The 16,908-nt window shown below is 36.9% G+C and overlaps 1 protein-coding gene across 3 annotated transcripts in view; it reads right to left on the reverse strand.

The window, feature by feature from the left end:
* The window catches only part of PPP4R1 (protein phosphatase 4 regulatory subunit 1), a 71,353-nt gene that overhangs the window by 20,130 nt on the left and 34,315 nt on the right, over nucleotides 1-16,908 (reverse strand). For 2 of the 3 annotated variants that reach the window (XM_032152817.2, XM_032152816.2), the window contains exons 9-11: nucleotides 16,060-16,218; nucleotides 10,233-10,360; nucleotides 3,302-3,828 (exon numbers count right to left, since the gene is read on the reverse strand). In XM_032152817.2, the coding sequence (XP_032008708.1) occupies nucleotides 3,302-3,828; nucleotides 10,233-10,360; nucleotides 16,060-16,218 (814 nt within the window). The remainder of the gene's footprint in view (nucleotides 1-3,301; nucleotides 3,829-10,232; nucleotides 10,361-16,059; nucleotides 16,219-16,908) is intronic. The other variant, XM_058438659.1, reaches the window with a different exon arrangement.

Raw genomic sequence — 16,908 nt, forward strand, 5'->3', positions numbered from 1 at the left:
ATATTCCTTTCAAATTATTACTGCTCACTGACAATACACCTGGTCACCCAAGAGCTCTGACAGAGGTGTACCAGGAGACAGTGTTGTTTTCATGCCTGTGAACACAATACCCATTCTGCAGCCCAAGGCAAGGAGTAATTTCAACTTTCAAGTCTTATTACGTCAGGAATACATTCTGTAAAGTTATGGCTGCCATAAATAGTGATTTCTCTGATGGACCTGGACAAAGTAAACTGAAAACCTTCTGGAAAGGATTCACCACTCCAGATGCCATTAGGAACATTCATGATTCATAGGAGGAGGTCAAAATATCCACATTAAAAGGAGTATGGAAGAAGGTAATTTCAACTCTCATAAATGACTGAAGGGTTCAAGACTTCAGTGGAGGAAGTAACTGTAGGTAGGGTAAAAATAGCAAGAGAACTAAAATTAGGAGTGGAGCTTGAAAATGTGACTGAAATGCTACAATCTCATAATCAAACGTTTTCTGTTGTTTTAATTTTAGAGACGGAGTCTTGTTATGTTGTCCAGGCTGGAGTATAGTGGCTATTTGTAGGCACAATCATAACCACTACAGCCTTGAACTCCGGTCTCAAGCAATCCTCCTGTCCTCAGCTGGGATTACAGGCACATGGTCACTATATCCGGCTCTCCTGACCAAACTTGAACAAATGCCTCTTAGGATGAGCAAAGAAAGTGGTTTCTCGAGATGGAATCTCCTCCTAGTGATGATGCTGTGAACACTGTTGAAATGACAACAAAAGATCTAGAATATTACATAAACCTATTGATAAAGCAGTGGTGGTGTTCGAGAAGACTGACTCTAATTTTTAAAGATGTCTCCTGCAGGTAATATGCCAACAAACACCACTGCTAGCTATGGATACATCTTTCATGAAAGGAAGAGTCAACTGACACAGCAAGCTTCCACGCTGTTTTATTTTCAGAAATTGCGACAGCCACCCCAGGCTTCAGCAACCACTGCCCTGACCAGTCAGAAGCCAGCAACATTGAAGCAAGACCATCCACCAGCAATGAGACTACAACTTGGGTAAGCTCAGATGATGATCAGCATTTTTTAGTATATTTTCAATGAAGGTATGTGCATTTCTTTTTTAGACAAAATGCTATCACATGCTTACTACAGTATAGTATAAACTCAACTTTTATAAAATTCTGAGACCGGGTCTTACTCTCTCACCCAGGCTGGAGTGTAGTAGTGCAATCATAGCTACTGAAACCTTAAGCTCCTAGGCTCAATTCTCCCACCTCAGCCTTCAGAGTGGCTGGGACTACAGGAGTGTGCAACCATGCCCAGCTACTATTCAAAATCTTTTTAGAGATGGGGGTCTTGCTATGTTGCCCAAACTGGTCTCAAACTCTTGGCCTTAAGCTATCCTTCTGCCTCAGCCTCCCAGGTAGCTGGGATTATAGGTGCAAGCCACTGCACTTGTAGTTTTATGCACTGGAAAACCACAAATTTGTGTGATTCTATTGCAATATTTGCTTTTTCGCAGTGGTTTGGAACTGAACCAGCAGTATCTCCAAGGTATGCCTGTTATTTGTATTGAAGTCTCTCAAGTGCAGCTAGTAAATTTACAGTACAAAGAGTATTAGATATCTTCTGAAACACAAAGTCATATCAAGAAACTTGTACGTATGTACATGTATGTACATGCTTTTAAAAAGCAACCTATGCATATTTCTTTTCATTTATTTGCTGAAAGAAAAATTTAGAGCAGTTCTTTCAATATTTCAATTAATGTTTAAGTGACTAGTCTATGTCAGAGAACTAGCAGGTACTATAATACAGTGAGAGCTCCCAGAACCGGCTTAAGGGCAACTGGTAATCTTTTTTTCATAAAAATATTGTTTAAGAAAAATAAAATGCGCTGAGCGCAGTGGTTCACACCTGTAATCCCAGCATGTTGGGAGGCCAAGGCAGGCGGATCACCTGAGGTCAGGAGTTCAAGACCAGCCTGGCCAATATGGTGAAACCTGTCTCTACTAAAAATACAAAAATTAACTGGGCATGGTGGCGCATGCCTGTAGTCCCAGCTACTTGAGAGGTGAGGCCGAAGAATCGCTTGAACCCGGGAGGCAGTGGTTGCAGTGAGCCGAGATGGCACTACTACACTCCAGCCTGGTGACAGAGTGAGACTGTGTCTCAAAAAAAAAAAAAAAGTAGCTGGTTGCAGTGGCACGTGCCTGTAATCCCACCTACTCGGGAAGCTGAGGCAGGAGAACTGCTTGAACCAGAGGTTGTTGTGAGCCAAGATCGAGTGCCACTGCACTCCAGCCTGGGCAACAAAGTGAGACGCTGTCTCAAAAAAAAAAAAAAAAAAAAAAAAAAAATCGGAGTCACTGAAGTTGGATAAACTTAATAAACTTAAGTTGGTAAATAATAAAAGTTAAACAGAAAGCTGGAAGCTGTAAAGACATTAAACATTTATCAACAGTTGACTATGCTTGCTGTGAACATTCTATAGTCTTTTCCTCCCCCACCCCCAAGAGGAGTCTTGCTATAGCCCAGGCTGTAGTGCAGTGGCGCAATGAACATTCTATAGTCTTTCCATGAAAGAATGACTGCGTGTACTGCTATCCTATAAAAAGGTAATGAGTCTCTGTGCAAAATAGTTAAGGCAGAGCCCAAACTTTAAAACTGTAAAGCTTTGTTTGAGTGACTGAAAATTTCAAAGAGAGTGATTTGTCAATCAACAAATCTGTATAAGTTACAGTAAGGAATGCAATGATGAGCCTATTTTAAATAAAAAATTTCCGAAAATCAGATTAATTGTATTTATCAAGAGAATTTAGAAATACATGATAATGATGGTCATACTACCTTTTTCTTTTTTTAATAGACAGGGTCTTACTCTGTTGCCCAGGCTGGAGAACTATCAGAACAAGCTGCTGCATGATCCTTTGACACCATTTGAACTTAGGAGGTCGAGGCTGCACAATTACAGCTCAGTGCAGCCTCAACCTCCTAAGCTCAAATGATCTCCCACCTCAGTTTCCCAGGTTGCTAGGACCACAGGCATGTGCCACCATGCCTGGCTAATTTTTTATTTTTTGTAGAGATGGGGTCTTACTATGTTGCCCAGTCTGGTCTCGACCTCCTGGTCTCAAGTGATCCTCCTGCCTCAACCTCTCAAAGTGCTGGTATTATAGGTATGAGTCACTGTGCCCAATCCATAATACATTATTAAATGACAATTTTTTCTGAAATGAAATTTTTAAGACAGACACTAATATTTTTAATCAATTTCAGAATAAATAACTTGACTGACTTCCATACCTTTAACATCTGGATCATCAATGTGGGGCTCTAGATTTTCTATCATTTCTTCCAGTTCCTTTCTGGTGGCCATGGTGATGTTTGGAGAACTGGGCACAGGGCCTTCAGATGCTTCCTCTGGTCCCTCTGGGCTGGGTTTTCCCCCAGAGTTCTGTTCAAGCTCTATGTCTAGATCTATTTCAGGAAGAGGAGTCCTCCAGAAATGGAAGGAGTTATACAATTCCTGATCTAAGAGAGCTGAATCTTGTGAAGTGGTGCCAACCTCTGGCCGTAACACAAATTTGTAGTTACCAGATTTTTTATCATTCTCATTACTAGCTGCTTCCTGGTGAGATTCTGAGGACAAAGTACAAAGTAAGGAGCTGTCCAGTGGAACACTAATTTCACCTAGAGGCTTCCCGGATGCCTCAGCAGCATGGTCTTCCATCGTGTTTTCCAGTATGACACTGGAATTACTAACACTGAGATCTGAAGGAGGATCCTCTGGCCTGACTTGTACATCCTCTGGGGCTTCTTGATCTCTGGTCCTTTTATTGTTTTATTTGGTGGGAAAAAAACAATATGAAAGGATAATTACTTTAAAAAAACTGATGAAAGGTATTATATATAGCATTTAGACAAGTTAAACATTAAAAATTAGGGATTATCTGTCCAAACTGAGTTTATGTATATTATTTATAATGCTTCTTTCTCCATCAGCTGTTCTGTGTTCAAAGATGTAAATACCTGTTAAGTATAAGTCTAGATAGTCAAGCAATATATATTAGTTAGAGAAGGTAACATTTAAGAATCCTGGGATTCTATAATACCATGCTAATTTCAATAATAAATAACTAAATTAATGGAAACAGAAATTCCTACAATCATTTTAAGATACATAACAACATTTAAATTATTTTATTTTTAGGATTATTTGTATTGCCTCTCTACTCCAATGACATATTGCAAAGCTGAGACCTAAAGCCTATTTGCTTATATTACACAAGGAAAATAAAATAAATTTTAAGATAATAGTAGGAAAGATACTTATTTGCTATCTCACAAAATATATTAAAATCTGCTTGAGTGTAAATATTACTTCTGTTTCTTCTAAAATATTCATCTGTACTCCCCAAGGTTTTCCTAAAATGAGGTCATAATTTAATTGATAAGGAATTCATTAAAGTCCACTGATTACTGCCATCTATTATCTAAAGTACGACTGTAAGTGTTATTATTTGATTCAATTAAATTTAACAGGAATTTATTGAGCACCTACTAAGAGCCAGGAAATGAAATCAGTATTGAGGATGCAGCTCTTGATCTTGAGATTACAATTAGAGGCAAACAGAAAAAGTGAACACATATCAGCAAATTGCTGCTAGACAGGGTGGTAAGCACAGACGCACGCACACTGAACACAGGAGGAGATGGGAGTGAGGATTAAAAGGCCTTCAAGGAAATGACATGAGTTGTGCTCAGAAGAACCAATACATGTTTATGGGGCTAAGGGGAAGAAAAAAGCATCCAAAGGAGAAACAGCACATGCAAAGGCCGGAGTGGTAGACAAGGTGTGACACATTCAGGAATCAGCAATGAGGAAATGATGGATGACAAGGATGAAAGATATCACAGGAAACACTGTATTCCAGACCAGCAGACCTCCTGAGTTCATCCTGGACTACAGGAAATCATGTAGTAAGGAAACTGTTAATAGATCTGTTGTTTTAGAAAGACCATTCTGGAGGAAGTGTAGAAAATGAGTTGAGAGGTAAGATAGGAGGCAGGAATTATAGACATGCAGGTGAGAAGTGATGATGTTCTGATGGAGGTAGTGTCTCCAGGACTACAGAAGAACACATACAAACAGCAGCAAAAATCAACAGGACTTTTCCACTTATTGCATGCTGCAGGTAACAAAAACAGTTTCACAAGAAAGCTAACAGGTTCAGGTTGAGAGAGGTTGAGTTAGCTATCCATGTTGGGTTCTAGGTGTTGATTATCTATGAGAAAGAGGTAAAGACTGAGACAGAGGTGGAGGTCATCAACTCAGAAAGATGTGTGGGGCTGACATATGCGGAGGCAACAAATATTAATAAAGAATAACACAACAATTGCATAGAATAACAAAGAGTGAAGGCATTTTTCCTGTATAAAAGAATAATGAGCATATGTTTAGGCTGAGGAAAATAGGTTAGAAGAGATGAAGGAACTGGAGACACAGAGATTGATGGAATAACTGATAAAGCAACGTCCTTCTGAGAAGAGGAAAGAATATGGGCTTCAAAAACACAGCGGAACAGATTAAACAGGTGAAGACTTGCTTCCCAAGAAACATGAAAGGGAAATAAGGATGGCTGAATATGTAGGTAAATTTGTAAGATGAATACAGGAAAAAGCATCTGTGTGCCTTTAAATACACACGATAAAAGATGTTTAACAGGAGACTTAAAAGGACTGTGCAAAAGGAGGGTGATGTTAATACCTATGTGAGCTCCCAGTTAAACAGTCACCATCTACATTCTCATGAAATTATGAAGTTCCCTCTCATCATAATGCTGTTTTCAAAACCATTATTTTCACAAACAGGTGATTATTTTTTAAAATACTGATGAACAAAAACATATGTAAGTCATCTGAAAACATAACACATTGTGACTGCATTTTAAATTCTGGTATTTTTCTTCTATTCTTATAACTACAAAATATATAGTATGCATATATAATACAGTTGTTTACAAGTGTGAAGAAACCAGACTTTAACGTTCTTACTCTCGCACTGGCACAAAAATTCTGAGCCTTTTAAGGACTTCTAGGATTTCTCACTTATTCCTTATTCATAAAAATGAGGAGCTGACCTAGATAACCTGTAAGATGTTTTCCCACTCCAAAGGAGGTCCTGAAGCTAGTGCTGTTATGCAAAATAAATGTGTCTTCTATATGTTTATGAATTATGTATTTCCCATTTTGTCCATATTAAAAAAATATATAATTTTCCCTTTTGTTATAAAGAACATTAGTGGGCCAACTGGTAAAATTCAATAAAGGCTACAGATTAGCTAACAGTATTGTATCAATGTTAATTTCCTAATTTTGGTAACTGGCCTACGGTTATATATTAACATCTGTGTTTTAAAGAAATACATAGTATTTTAAAAAGGTAAAAAGAATATCATGTCTAAAACTTATTCTCAAAAAGTTCAGAAAAAAAGAATAAAGCAAATATGGTAAAACAGTATTTGGAAAATCTAGATGGATGTATGAAATTCTTTGTGATATTCTTGCAAAATTTCTGAAATCATTCAAACTAAAATTTTAAAATTATAATAAGATATTGTTCAGAAAGGGGGAAGAGAAGAGCAAATGGGTAAAACTTGTAAGACCTCGTATGTACTATCTAATAAATATAATGAACTTCTGTTTTTGTTTATTGTTTTTTTAAGAGACAGGGTCTCACTCTGTAGCCCAGGCTGGTGTAAAGTGGTATGATCATAGCTCACTGCAGCCTGAAACTCCTGGGCTAAAGCGATCCTCCTGCCTCAGCCTCCCAAAGTGATGGAATTACAGGGCCTTGAAGTTCCTTGATCACTATCTCACCTTGGTGTTAAAATTAAATTTTAATATTCTCAACTGCAAAAATGAAAGGAGAATGACTGGTCAAATAACTGTTTGTCTGATAAATGTAAACTTGTTAGTTTGTCCAAACTTAAAACTCTTAGAATGATTTTTTTAAAAGAAAACTAGAAGACAAAGTTTTCCCTAGTACAGTATTAAATTCTGGATAGAACTACAGCACGCATGGCTTCAAAAATGTCAAAAGTATAAATTCTCTAAATTCTAATTTTTCCTGGTAAAGTATAATAGTCAATGCAAAATCAAGCTGTTCAATGCTAAAATTCTGATATTCCTAATTGTCAGACTTTGAAATGCTATTGTACAAGACAAATATTTTTTTGAAAATTGAGGCCCTTTGTGACTCTGTATAATGAGAATTATCCTGTCTCCTAAGAGACGTAGGTATCAAGAGCACCAGAGGACAGTCCAGAAACTACCTACTTAAGGAGGAATCTTAAGTGTCTTTTTGTGCCTACGTAAGTTTACAATTAATATCTTCAGAGTTCCTTACTAGAGACTATGGGCCTAGAAAATTAATTACAAGTATTTCAAGGAGAAAATGACTTGTAGAACATCTGGCTAAAGAGGCATTGTATCCTGAGATAAAAGCAAACACGCTCCAGGATACCTTCCAAGTACTGTGAATTAATTCAATGAAGTTTTTGCATTCATGAACTATTTCCCAATTTGTGCTAATAATTTTTTTCATATAGTTAGCATTAAGCTAAACTGGAAAAAACCAGCAAAAGTGGTTTAGTTACTTCAGATTTTTGAGGTCAAATTCATACTTCCCCAGAATAATTCATTCAGGATTAATATGTGCACCAACAGGCCAGGCCCAGCGGAGACAAAGGGAGGAGCTGGACGCCACACTGCATGGCCAGGAGGCTACTGGATGATAGATGCCAATATGTAGCCAAAAGGATAGGATTAAAATAGCGCTCTCATCACAGCGCTACTGATGACGAAGACAAAAGCTCTGTACTTCCCGGACAACTCAGTGAATCTAAGACAGCACTTTGTTAAACGAGGGTATGGATGGAACAAGAAGCTTCCCAGAGAGCAGCAAGTACAAAAACAGGGAGAATTAAGAGAGCATGGTGCATTCAGAGAACAATGTGATAACGAATGCTTATTTTACATACTTTTAAAATGCAGATTTGAGTATTTCAACTCTGCTTCTGAGAAGTAGGCTTTATCAGCACTTTCAAAGAAGCATTAACAGCCTGATCCAGGGTGAGTGAAAGATCTGATGTGTAAGTCAGATGTTTGGAATCAATAAATGCTTCAAAGAGTAATAAAGTGACAGTAAATGTTTCTAGGGTCAGATGAAACACTATACAATAAACAGTGGTGGAAATACGTTTCCAAAAACTTGCTTACTTTGTAAGACATTTGTTTGAAAAACCTGAATTAAGAAACTGAGAGAACTTTGAGAACGGGAACTAAGTTCTATCTTTCCATTTACAGTTTCTGGTTCATAGGAGGTGCTCAGTTAACTTCTGCATAATCAATCAATCAATCTCAATACCACAACAGTTTAAGACAGCTTAAAACAAATGCCAGTGTGCTATTTAAGGGAGGGCAAACAAACTAATGGTTCTGAGATTTAATAATATATAGGACTACTTCTTTATAAAGACAGGATGTCAAACTGTGAAAAAGCTTTTACAATATTTAACATAACTCCTTCCTTAGCCAGGAATGCTCTCTTCCCCCTACCATATCATTAACATAATTTAATAAGCTCTAATAATATTACTGAAGATGAACAATACAAGTAGTATTGCCTGGACATTAAGACATACCTCATTACAATGGAAGAAGAATCAAGGAATTGAACTACCTTTAAATAGCTCTTGCAATAATGCTACACACCGGTAGGCGGCAAATATGGCCTTGATAGGCACACTGTTTAGGTCAGTGAAGTTTTACTGGAACACAGCCAAGCTTGTCCATTTATGTAATGTCTATGGCTGCTTATACACTGCAAAGGCTGAGTCAGTAGTTGTGAAACAGAAGAAAGTTTACCAGCTCGTCCTATATAGTTCTCTGTAAATTTATAGTCTGACTTACTAGGCCCATTTCAGATTTTAAAACAAAAGTTTTAAAAGTTTGTTTCAGATTTTAAAACAAAAGTTTTAAAAGTCTTCAGTATAAACAGGTAATTTTTTAAGTATGCTGATTTCAAAAATGAAAAATAGATAACATTCCCCACCCACCATCATCACTTTTGTCAAACTCCTTGCAGCACCTGTTTTCAAAAAAACTGACAGACTTTGCTTGCTAGGAAGATAGGTTTGAGTGATTTTCTTCCTTTACAAAAAACAGTACCTCAGGTTTGTTTGGCTATTCAGCAGGACAGTAGGAGAACGGGCAAAAAGGTAAAACAAGGCAGCAGAGAAGAAAGAAGAACTGCCAAATCAAAACACCAAGAAAGCAAATAGCACAGTATCAAGACCTATAGAAGAAAATGTCCATTAGCATCATGACAAGGGAGGGAAAAGACACTATGGTAACTCAAGCATTATAGCAGGGACCGTTTCAAAAATTTGTACTAAAATTACTTCAAGTGCATAACTGTAAAAGTTTGTGTACATTTCCCACATACTAGTAAGTTAGGCTTGAATTAGTTTTTCCCCTAAATATATATTATAATAAATTTTAAAAATTTAAATTTAATAGAAAATTTTCAATGCAAAAACATTTAAAAATAAAAATCACAGTTGACTATTTAAACTTTATTTAAAACTTTGGTTTCCTTATGAGACTGATATACTTAAAACTGATATACTGGCTAATAAATATACTAAATTGGTGTCAATCATTCCAATGCTTTCTCCTTTAACTGACAGATTACAATCACCATTGACAAAGAATCCAAGATGCACAACTAAATTATTTGACAGAAAAGGACAATAAAACATATTCCTAAATTGTTTTACTCCTTAAAAACAAATTAAAAAAAAAAAACAAATACTACACAGCATATAACAATTACCCTGTATATTGTAGATATCAATGAATGATTGACTAGATAAATAATGTACTAAACATTTTTAAGTCATAATCTACCATTTAGAGTTTCCTATGTGCGAGGCATCTAGCTAATTGTGTTACACGCATCTACTCATTCAATATGTAACCAACCAAAGAGATACTTAACAAACAAATGCACTTAAAGTAAAGCTCTAAAAAATATTCACCAATTTTTATATTCAAGAGAAATAGCAAACTATCAAAAAAAAATTTGTTGCAGAATAGTGGAAATAATGTTTAAAAGCAGTAATATTAGAAAACAAGGTTTTAAAGTTAGAAAATCGTTTCAAAATTATACCTATTTTTGTTTTCTACTGACGTCTCTTCTGAACTTTTGCTTTCTTCTTTAAAATACTGGCCTGAGCTAGATGGATTAGCAAAAGTAGATATGAAAGGTCCCAGAGACTGAAAAGCTGCTTGGCGAACCTAGGAAGATAAAAAGACAATAATAAAGGAATCATTTTTACAAAGAATTATATACACATATGCACACATTATATATATTTAATAATCTACTTTCAAACACCAAGGTATGTTTAGGATAATAATAAAGCTTTTCTAAAGGAAGCCCAGATTCAGAACTTTAGCTAGGATTGAAAAATTCTTACAAGCTGTTTTCTCTGGCTGGGCGCAGTGGCTCATGCCTATAATCCCAGCACTCTGGGAGGCCAAGCTGGGCAGATCGCTTGAGTCCAGCAGTTTGAGACCAGCCTGGGCAACATGGCGAAATCCAGTCTCTACAAAAAAATACCAAAGTTAGCAGGGCGTGGTGGCGCATGCCTGCGGTCCCAGCTACTCGGCAGGGCCTGAGGCGGAAGAAGGGCGTAAACCCATGAGGCTAAGTCTGTAGTGAGCCGTGATCACACCACTGCACTCCAGCCTGGGTGACAGAGTAAGACTGTCTAAAAAAAACCCCAAACAACACACACACCAAACAAACAAACCCCTATTTGCTCTCTTTTACTTTCAATTGTTTTTATCCTCTCTTGAATGTTTGAACCATGATAATCTAAGTATGAGATACTGTGAAACATTTGCATAGAACAAAACTAAGGAAAGTCCTGCTGTGTTCTCAAGAACAAGAAAAATAAGGAAAACCAAGAGTGCCACAAAGAACATAAAAGTCAATAAAGCCAACAAAATGTGATAAATACATCTAATGTTTTCAGGTAGGAAAGACTTTAATTTGTTCACTACAAGGAAGCAAGACAGACGTACCAGAAATATAATGTTAACTTAAAATATATGTCACAAATATCTTGAAGCGTATACTATTGTTCTCGATGACTGTCTCATGTAGGAGGGGTGATAAAAGAAGTTACAGAATTCCACTTCATGTCATATTTCTGTATTATTTTTAAAATCAGGAATTTTTAAAACATTTGAAAATGAGAGGTTTTATGGAAGGATGGATGGACACAATCGGACAAAGGCAACAACAATGGGAAAACTGGTATGTTACTAAAACCTTGACTTTGCCACACACCAGTTTCCCTGAAGTTTAGCATTCCTTTTCCTTTTGAGACAGGTCTTGCTCTGCTGTGGAGGCTGGAAAACAGTGGTGCTACCATGGCTCACTGCAGTCTCAAAATCCTTGGCTTAAGTGATCCTCCATCCTCAGCCTCATGAATAATTGGGGACTATAGGCATGTGCCACCACATCCAGTTAATTTTTCTATTTTTTTTTTGCAGAGACAAGTCCTTGCCCAGACTGGTCTTGAACTCCTAGCCTCAAGCAAACCTCCCACCTCTGCCTCCCAAAGTGTTAGGATTATAGGTGTGAGTCACTGCTCCTGGCTAGCATTTCTTTAAAAAAAAAAAAAAAGGCATAATAATATCTTTTTCAAGTTTAAGATAATAATTATATAGTAAGCATGATTTTTACAAAAGCAAATAAATATAGAGCATATCTATTATTAGTATTTACCTACTCTTAGAGAAGCATATATAAAAAATGACTCAATTGGTTTTTTAAAAAGACCAGAATTATATGCATGAGAGGGAAAAGAACAGCTTGTATGTGTGTAAACTAAGGATTCTTCTCCCCTTCGTAAGTCACCAAACATTACTTCCATAAAAGGATAAAAGGTCACTTTTAACGTTGTATGCATGAATTTAATCTTCTCTGAATACTGTTAAGTCTCTGAGCTTGTTCCCAATAAAGGACATAGAAAACTTAATTTATCTAAATCATTAGTTTAGCTTGTTGTTAGTTAGAATGAAAAAAGTTTAATGAGGAGAGACATCACCTTAGAGTGTCTAATAAGTTAATTAAATCCTACTATTAATCTACCTTCTTGATTTCACAAAAACAGAAACTGAAATCCAAATAAAATGACTTCTTCAATGTTACCCTATAGTTACAATGAAATCAGGACTAAAGTCCAATTTTAACGCTCCAACACACCCCACTGCCTGTAATTGAGTAATTTTCCAACACTATAAAAATATTTCTACTTTGAGCTATTCCTCAAAATAAAGTGATTTTAAGCTATTATTTTTACTAGTTTCAATGACTTTATGAAATAAACTAATGATTTTAAACAAAGGTTCTGGAAACCACTAAAAAACCCACAAGTCACTCAAAGAATAAATATTAAAGAATTTCAGAGATAAAATTAACTTTTAATTCAATTTTAACTTTTGAGAAGGGACAATACAGTAGATTATAACCTTCCCCAAATGGCTTAACATTGTTCGGACAAAAGACTACCTTGTCTTTTTTTTGTACCTACATAGGCATAGGATTTGTGTGTGTGTGTGTGTGTGTGTGTTGTGTGTGTGTGTGTGTGTGTGTGTGTAAAATAGGCATAAGAGATATATTTTTCTCAGAAAGGTGCAGCATATATAGTCCGCCCTCTGTATCCACAGGTTCTGTGGATTCAACCAACTGCACATGGAAAACATTGTTAGACCCACGATGGTTTTGTCTGTATTGAACAAGTACAGACTTTTTTCCTTGTCATTATTCCCTAAATAATACAGAGTAACAATTACTTACATAGCATTTATGCTGTATTAGATATAAGTAATCTAGAGACGATTTACAGTGTACAGGAGGATGTGCATAGGTTATATGCAAATACTATGCCATTTTGTATCAGAGACTTTTGAGTATCCTCAGATTTTGGTATCCACAAGAGGTCCTGGAACCAATCCCCCATGGATACCAAGGAACAGCTGTATATCTCTAAAATGACTGACATACCCATATTCTCAAATTAACAGGAACTAATTCATGTTACCAATCTAAAACAACGACCAAATACATAGCTTCACAAAGAAAATTGAGTAAGCTATGTTAATCTTTTCTAACAAGCCGATACAGAATATAATAAAAACATTAATATAATATCAAGGCTTAAGAGTCTTGCCCTCTACGTCATTTTGTTTTGGGAATGAATATGCAAAGGTCCTGAGACTGATCTCTGCCATGACGGTGTGAGGAGCTCAGCTGACCCACTTCCCGGTGAAGTAAGTGAAAATTATAAAACAATAATTCAAAGCCCCTGGAAATGGCCCTAGGAACAAGCAGCAATTGAAGGGATAACAATTCAAGAAAACTGACAAAATGTAGTATACATCATAAAAAAGCTGAGAGTCTAATTTTTTTTTTTTTTTTTTTGAGACAGAGTCTCACTCTGTTGCGCAGGCTGAAGTGCAGTGGCGCGATCTCGGCTCACTGCAAGCTCCGCCTCCCAGATTCATGCCATTCTCCTGCCTCAGCCTCCCGAGTAGCTGGGACTACAGGCGCCCACCACCACACCCGGCTAATTTTTTTATTTTTTAGTAGAGACGGGGTTTCACCGTGTTAGCCAGGATGGTCTTGATCTCCTGACCTTGTGATCCGCCTGTCTCGGCCTCCCGTGCCCGGCCGACCATTTCCTCCTTATACCGCCTCCAGTGAGGTGAGGTGGAGACAGCAATGTGCTGTAGCCAAGCACACTGGGGTCTGCTCTCCCGCAGCTCCCTGGCACAGACTGCATTGCTCCAGCTACCTGATACTGGGGCCCAGTCCTGAGTGAGAGCAGCTGAGGGGTGAGGCTCCTTTCTTCCACCCTCCTTTGGGTGTGGCACACTGAAAAGGCTGGGGCCCCAAAAGCCACTGGTCTAGCTCACAGGGTGGTGATTCCTCACCAGGAGAAAGAAGCCAAGGGAACCTCAGGCTGCTGCCCTTCCATACCCACCAAGCCCCTGTCATACCAGGGTGGCTGTGGGCAGACCCAAAGCTGTACCTCCTGGAGTGGGGAAAGAGTCTTCACTCAAGCATTCCAGCCAGTCACTAAACAAGCAAATAACAGTAACAAGCCCCCATGGGGGAGCGAGGACAACCAGTATCAAAGTTACTACATATATTATCTAAAATGTTCAACTCTCAACAAAACATTACAAGGCAGGAAAAAAAAAAAATCCATACATTAGGGGGATAAAAGAGGCAACAGAAACTGATTGTGAGAGCAATCAGATTTTAGACTTAAAAAAAGACTTCAAAGTAGCTATTATAAACATGTTCACAGAACCAAAGGAAATGATGATTACAGAAGTAATGGGAGTTATGGGACAGTGCTGCATCAACTAGAGTATAACATCAATAAACAGAAATTACAAAAAAGAACCAGATGGAAATTCTACAGCTGAAAAGTGCAATGACTAAAATAAAGTCAGTACATGAGCTCAACAGTAGATCTGAACTGGCAGAATAAATAATTGATCTATTCAAGACAGATCAATAGAGATTATGCAAGCCAAAGAATAGAGAGGGGGAAAAATGAGGAAAAATGAAAAGGGCCTCAAAGAAGTGTGGGCCATCATTAAGCACATTAACATACACATAATGGGAATATTAGAGGGAGAGAAGAGAGAAGAGAATGAAAAATATCTGAAGAAACGTTGGCTCAAAACTTTTCAAACGTATTGAAAAATGTAACTTACATAACTAGGAAGTTCAATCAACTCAACTCCAAGTAGTATAAACTAAAAGAGGTGCACATATGGACACATCACAGTAAAAATTCTGAAAGTCAAACACAAGGAGAAAAATCTAGAAAGCAACAAGAGAAAAATGACACATCACTTACAAGGGAACCCCAATATGATTAACAGCTGACTTCGCAGCAGAAACAAGAGGTCAGAGGCAGTGGCATAACACTCAATCTCACATAAAGTAAAGCTGTCTTTCAAAACTGGAGGTGAAATAAAGACATTCACAGATAAATGAAAACAGAATTTGTTGTTTGCAGAACCACATTAACAAGAAATACTAAATTAAGTTTTTCGGGTTGAAAGCCATTTACCCCAGATGATAATTCAAAGAAGGAAGGAAGACCTCTAATCCATAACCTAACCTTCTGCCTAAAGACACTGGAAAAAGAAGCAAAATAAACTAAAAGCAAGCAGAAGGAAGAATAAAAATTAAAATGGAAATTAAAGAATAACAGAAAAATAGAGAAAACCAATGAAACCAAAAGTTGGTTCTTAAACTGACTCAAGAAAAAAACACACAACAGACCTATAACTAGTGAAGAGATTGAATTAGGAATTTTAAAACTATCTACAAAGAAAAACCCAGGCCCAGACGGCTTCACCATTGAACTCAACCAAACATTTAAGGGATAACCAATACCAATTCTTCAAAAACTCTCCCCAAAAATAGTAGAGGAGGGAACATTTCCTAACTCATTTTATGAGACCATTATTACTCTGACAACAAACCAGACAAAGGCACCATAAGAAAACTATAGACTATTATCTCTCATGATATGGACACAAAAACCCTCAACAAAATACTGACAAACTGAATCCAGTGACATATAAAAAGAATTATACAACTATGACCAAGTAGGACTTATTCCAAAGATGCAAGTGGTTTAACATTTAAAAATTAATATAATACATCATGTCAATTAAATAAAAATCAACAGGACTTAAATGTGTAAAGAAATTTTTGTCCTGTTACAAAAAAACACACAAACTGTTAATATAGTAGTCTTTCTACTGTCTATTCCTAAAAGTATAAAAAATAATATATCTTAAATTATAAGTTATTTCTTATGAGGTCAAAATTATGTTTGCTTTAAAACGGACACAAATGTATTATTTTACAAAAGTGATAATCAAAACCCTACCCAACGTGAAGGATCACTGATCAAATTAATAAAAAGTGCTGATAATTTGGTCCGTCGGATTTCTTGACATGTTGCACATGAAACTGCCATGAAGCATTCAGCACAAGCCTTTCGGACTCCCCACACATTATCAGAACAAAGCTGGAAAAATCTGGGCAGCTATGTGAAAAGGAAAGAGTCTTGTTAGTTGGATAAAGATAGCAGATTTCATTAGTTATTTCACTTTCATTTTCTGCTTTCATGCTTTGTTTGTTTGTTTTGAGACAGAGTCTCACTCTTTTGCCCAGGCTGGAGTGAAGTGGTGCGATCTTGGCTCACTGCAAACTTCGCCTCCCGGGTTCAAGCAATTCACCTGCCTCAGCCTCCCGAGTAGCTGGGATTACAGACGTGTGCCACCACGCCCAGCTAATTTTTGTATTTTTAGTAGAAATGAGGGTTCACCATGTTGGCCAGGGTGGTCTCAAACTCCTGACCTCAGGTGATCCACCTGCCTTGGCCTCCCAAAGTGCTAGGATTACAGGTGTGAGCCACCACGCCCAGCCTCAGTGTTTTAAATATTGGATTGTCTTAAAAAGTAGGATCTATTAGTATTTATACTCAACAATTTTCAATAAATCACATCTAATTTACTGTCTATTCCTAAAAGTATAAAAAATAATATATCTTAAATTATAAATATATAACATATAATAATATATCTTAAATTTTAAGTTATTTCTTATGAGGTCAAAATTATGCTTGCTTTAAAACGGACACAAATGTATTATTTTACAAAAGTGATAATCAAAACCCTACCCAACATGAAAGATCACTGATCAAATTAATAAAAAGTGCTGATAATTTGGTCCA

The sequence above is a fragment of the Hylobates moloch genome, unplaced genomic scaffold (genome assembly GCF_009828535.3).
Source record: "Hylobates moloch isolate HMO894 unplaced genomic scaffold, HMol_V3 SCAFFOLD_5, whole genome shotgun sequence".
Lineage (NCBI taxonomy): Eukaryota > Metazoa > Chordata > Mammalia > Primates > Hylobatidae > Hylobates > Hylobates moloch.